The sequence below is a fragment of the Echinops telfairi genome, unplaced genomic scaffold, assembly GCF_000313985.2.
Source record: "Echinops telfairi isolate 266 unplaced genomic scaffold, ASM31398v2 ScPeMD7_25;HRSCAF=90, whole genome shotgun sequence".
Classification (NCBI taxonomy): Eukaryota; Metazoa; Chordata; class Mammalia; order Afrosoricida; family Tenrecidae; genus Echinops; species Echinops telfairi.
The window spans coordinates 1,561,271-1,566,242 of record NW_022103922.1 but is presented as its reverse complement, the minus strand read 5'-3'; the positions used below and the strand labels follow the sequence as shown (position 1 = coordinate 1,566,242).

Sequence of the window (4,972 nt, the reverse complement as noted above, 5' to 3'; positions counted from 1 at the left end):
CATGGTGAGGACCCCTGCAGTAGAGTCCCTGAGCAATTGTGGGGATGACATTGTGTCTTTGCAGATTTTGGCTGTGGAAAGGGGAAAGGTGCTGAGCGAGGCCTGCCCGGGGCCCACGGGACACGCTTTGGAGGTAGAGTAGTCCTTCCACCAACGCCCTCTTCTCCCTCGCTGTGCCCGCAGTGCTCAGGCGTCCACACGCTGATGGGCTTGGAGGGCCTGGCACCTCCATGTGGGGCCGGGGGCCTGGGGAAGGGACAGGGCCCCTGGAGCGAGCAAGGGAGGGGTGGTGCTGTCCACACTCCTGCTGGTCTGCTTCCTTCTGGCACCCCCTCCCCCCCAGGAGCCCTGGTGGCGCAGTGGGTCACACACTGGGCTCCAAAATGCAAGGTCAGCAGTTCAAAAACCTCCAGCCCTCCACGGGAGAACGACACTTGTACACCAGTCTCAGAAACTCTCAGGGGCAGCTCTACCCGGCCCCAGAGGGTCGCTGCGGGTCGGCATTGGCTGTGGCAGCGAGCTTGGTTTCAGATCTCCCCGAGTTATCCTGGGCTCCGGGCTGGCGTGCCGGGACGGGACTCGAGGGGCAGTGTCACAGGCCGGCCTGTCTCCTGTGGTTACAGATGACAAACTTGAAGAGCTTGAGGAGGTGAATCCCTTCTCCTTTAAGGAGTTCCTGAAAACCAAGAATTTCAGCCTGTCCAAAGAGGAGCCCCCCAACAGTCGGGGTTACACGAAGGTAACTCAGGCCAGCCAGCCTGAAGGACTGGGGGCCGGGCGGTGGGCAGGGGCCTGCCCTCCCGATGCACCAGGTGGCAGCTGGCGTCCTGCTTTCTCCCCAGGAGGCCCCACGGCACTCCCTGGGGCTCGAACGCCGCTCCCCCAGCCCACACACCGTGGGGTACAGCCTGGAGTACTCCCAGCCGTTCTTCGAAGACCCCACGGGGGCCGGCGACCTCCTGGATGAGGATGAGGACGAGGACGACACCTGGACGGGGGCTTACCTGCCGTCCTCAGTAGAGCAGACCCACACCCTCAGGGCGGCCACCAGCACATCCCCCTGCAGCACCTACGTGTCCTTCTTCTCCAGCCCATCGGAGCTGGCGGGGCCCGAGTTGCTGCCCCCGTGGACGCTGAGTGGCACGGGCTCCCGCGCCTCTCCAGAGCCCCCTTCCAGTAGTCCCAGCCCAGACTTTGCAGCCCATGGAGAGTCTCTGGGGGACCGCCACCTGCGGACGCTGCAGATAAGTTACGAAGCAGTAAGTGCTGCGCCCTCCCCCAACAGCCTAGAGGCTGCGCTGTCACCCTGGGGCCAGACCTTGAGCTCGAGACACTGTCTGCTGTCTGTTCCTGGTCCCCGTGACACCTGTGAGCGTGCCCCACCCTGGCTGGGTCAGGTGTGGCCCTTAAGAAAGGAGGTGGTCTGGAGCCAGCCAGCCCAAGGGACAGTTGGGGACGTGGTCTGAGGGAGACGTCTGTGCTCGCCACCGTCAGTCGAGGCTGGCTCACAGCCACTCTGGCGGGCGAACTGCCCTTGTGGGCTTTTGCTCACGAGGAGACTAGCTCGGGGGGGTCGGGTAGAAGACCCCGTCTTCCTGCGGAGCGGCTGGTGGCTTTGAACCGGGGACCTCGGTGAGCAGCCCGGCTCATCGCCACTGTGCCACCAGGGCTCCCAAGACCAGTAGTAAGGGACATGTAAAAGGGTCCTCAGCGACCGCAGGCCCTGGCTTCCCCAGGCACCACCTCGCTGGGCCCAGAGCTGTGCTGCCCCAGGGCGGGCCCCTGCGAGCAAGTGAGGCGGCATCAGAGTTCCTAACAAGGGCTTTCTCTCTCTACAGCTGAAAGAGGAAAACTCTAAGCTAAGAAGAAAGCTGAATGAGGTTCAGAGCTTCTCTGAAACTCAAACAGAAATGTATGTAAGGTCCCAGGCAAGGGCTCAGGTCTAGGTTCCCATGTGCACAGCCGGCACGCAGTGTTCTTGGTGTGTCCGGTGGGGCCTGGGAGGCCCTCAGCCCCAAGCACCCAGCTGGCTCTGTGTCAGGGCTGATTTTGAGCCCTCAAGAGAGAGCCACTGAGCTCAGCCAGTCCACTGTCCCCCTCCCAATGCCCCAACCTGAGGGTTCCTCTGTAGTGAGCGGTTTGTGGTGGCAGGCTGCTGCACCCCGTGGGCACACCTGTTAGAAGTAGCCTCGAGTAACAGCCGGTGACCTTTGCCAAGGGTGAGGACGCTGGAGCGGAGGCTGGAGGCGAAGATGGCCAAGGAGGAGCGAGACTACCGTGACCTGGAGTCCGTGGTCCAGCAGGTGGAGCAGAACCTGGAGCTGATGACCGTGAGAACCTGGAGCTCGGTGGACCCCGGGTGGGGAGGGGCCTGCATGGGGGCCTGGTCATTGGGGAGCCGGCACTGCCGCGACAGCAGGTTCTCTCTGTGTCATAGAAACGGGCCGTGAAGGCAGAGAGCCAGGTGGTGAAGCTGAAGCAGGACTTGGGGCTGCTCCAGGTGACCACCCAGGGGGCTCCCCCGAGCTCTTCCCCTCCAAGTCACTCCGTCCCGGGACCCCAGGAGACCTTCTGCTCACACGGCCCGTGCCCTCCCCAGGCGCAGATCTCCACCTTCGAGCAGGAGAACGAGGCCCTGCGGTGCGGCCAGGGCGCCAGCCTGACCGTGGTAAAGCAGAACACCGACATGGCCCTGCAGAACCTCCGGATTGTCATAAGCAACGCGCACGAGTCCATAAAGTATGTGTGGCCGCCATCGCCTTGTCCCCGTCCCCCGGGAGGCGTGAGCCGAGGTCGGACAGCGTGCGCCCCAGCTCTTCCACCTCGGAGACGCCTAAATACTTTGCTGGGGGTGAGGGTCCCCTGTGCGAGAGCCCTGGTGCACTGCAGAGCTGAGCAGACACCAGTAGTCCCGGTCCACCAGGCGTGCACGGGGCCATCCCCTGCCGTGCCCGCTGACCCTCAGACACCCTGTGTGAGCGCTCTGCCGTCCTGCACGGCCACTCAGGCCAGATCAACACAGCAGCCGAGGGCCCCCCACAGCCACGGAGGAAGGAAGCCCCTGAAAGCCAACCTGCTGCTGTAGAGGCGGTGCCCACTCAGGACCCTGTAGGACAGGGTAGAGCTGCCCAGGGCTTCCCAGACTCTGGTTCTTTCGCCGAAGGGCAGCTGACCGGCTCCAGTGGCTGGTCTGGCAGCCTGCGTGTAAGGGGCTGCGCCACCAGGCTGTGGAGCTCCTGGTGAGAGCAGTTTTCGGGCGAGGTCGCCTCCCAGTGGGCAGTGCGCACATCACTACTCTCGGACAATTGCGGTGACGGCTGATGGTGCCATCTGTTTTAGGCAGCTGGTTTCTGGAGCGGAGACGCTGAACCTTGTCGCCGAGATCCTCAAATCCATAGACAGAATTTCGGAGATTAAAGAGGAGCCAGAGGATGAGTCCTGAGAACCCTGGAAACGCTTCCAGCGCCACGCGCTCGCTGTTCACACCTGAGCCCGCCGCTGTGCGTTGTCTTCACCGCAGTAAAGCTATTTATCACTCACTCAGTCCCTGCCCCACAGCCGTCTTGTCGGGGGCGCTGTCTGGCGCGTGGTAAGGGCGCAGGCCCAGGTGGCTGGCAGGCATGGGCGCTCTGCTGGAGGAATTCTTACACAGGCCGAACCTTCTGCACCTGGTCCCCTGTCCCCACAGATTGTAAGGGCGGCCAGTCGGTTGGTCCTGACGAATGAATCTCACAGAACCGAGTCAGGCCTGCTCCCGGCAGTGGGCTGGCCCCGGGGTCTGTGCCTCTTGGGGCCCCTCAGAGTGTGCTCGCGGGAGTCAGGCAGGCGCCTGTGGCTCTGGGCTGGGACTTCTCAGTGTGTGTCCCTGCCCGTCTCCGGTGTGGCCCCCAAGTTGTGACAGGCCCCGTGGGCTGGGGGTGTGGACACACCGGGCACCGTTTTGCACAGTGACATTCAGGGCTGAGGAGTGTGACCCGAGGCTAGAGCCCTCGGCCAGTGGGCATTTGCGGGGCCTTTCTCTCCCACTGGGAGGCACGACTCTCCCAAAGGCCGCAGGCGGTTTTCCTTCAGGTGCTCTTTATACCGAATAAATTCCGTTCTCTCCTGCTCGAGTGGACAGCTCCCCTGTTCATAAACTGCAGCCCGTACACACTGGACTCCGCTCCCGGCTCAGGGTGGAACACAGGGCAGGCGCTGGCCGGTGGGTGGCCCCATCAGCTCCCCACACCTCAGGGTCAGGGCTCATCCTCATTTTGAGGTGGTGCGGTCAGGTACTTGCTCAAACGGTGTTTGCATTGTTGAGCCTGCGCCTCGTGGGTGAAGGTGAGAGGCTTCCAGGTCACTGCTGGCTCTCCAGGGGTATAGGTGGTAGAAGGGAGGTCCCCTCCTGGGTGTGCCCAGGCCACTCAGAAGCATGTCCTCAACTGCACATTAGCCTGGCAGCTGCTGCTGTACCAACTGAGATTTACTTAACGTACCTGCCAAGGCACTTTAACCCCTGGCCACACCTGTGAGTACACCGGTACCAGTATGGCCCACTTGCTAGGCCTGGCCAGCCTGCAGTGGGGGAGGATCCATCCCCACACGCCAGGGCCAGGTGGGGCTGGAGTTCTGCCACTCCAGCTGAGCAACTGGGGTAGGGTGGGGGGGTCTGAGGGGAGCGGGGCACCATCCACTGACCGCCTTGCCCCGACTGGTGGTGGGGGCTGAGGGTGCTCCAGCCCTGGCTGGCTGTGTCCTCCAGATGCCCCAGGAGACCCGTCCTCAGTGCCCCACTGAGTCTGACATGGGGCCCCTGTGATAGGAAAATGGGTGGAAGGAGGTGGGCTTGTAGGGGCCAACAGCCCACTGCCGGGGGAGTCAGCTCCCGCTCTGACGGAGTGTCCCGTGGGCCTTCCAGGTGCACAGTCTTCCAAAGGTACAGCTCAGCGAGGGGTTCCTGATGGAAAGGACAACTTCCACCGAGACGTCT

General features: G+C 63.1%; 1 protein-coding gene across 1 annotated transcript; it reads left to right on the top strand.

Annotated features, from left to right (window-relative positions):
- Positions 1–51: 51 nt before the first annotated feature.
- Positions 52–3,543, top strand: ENTR1 (endosome associated trafficking regulator 1; the record flags this gene model as incomplete). Its single annotated transcript, XM_004714513.2, has 8 exons — positions 52–133; positions 624–739; positions 843–1,259; positions 1,839–1,912; positions 2,219–2,330; positions 2,438–2,500; positions 2,600–2,739; positions 3,340–3,543. Coding segments are annotated over 8 exons (1,107 nt in total), but the record flags the coding sequence as incomplete, so codon positions are not given.
- Between the last annotated feature and the right edge of the window lie 1,429 nt (positions 3,544–4,972).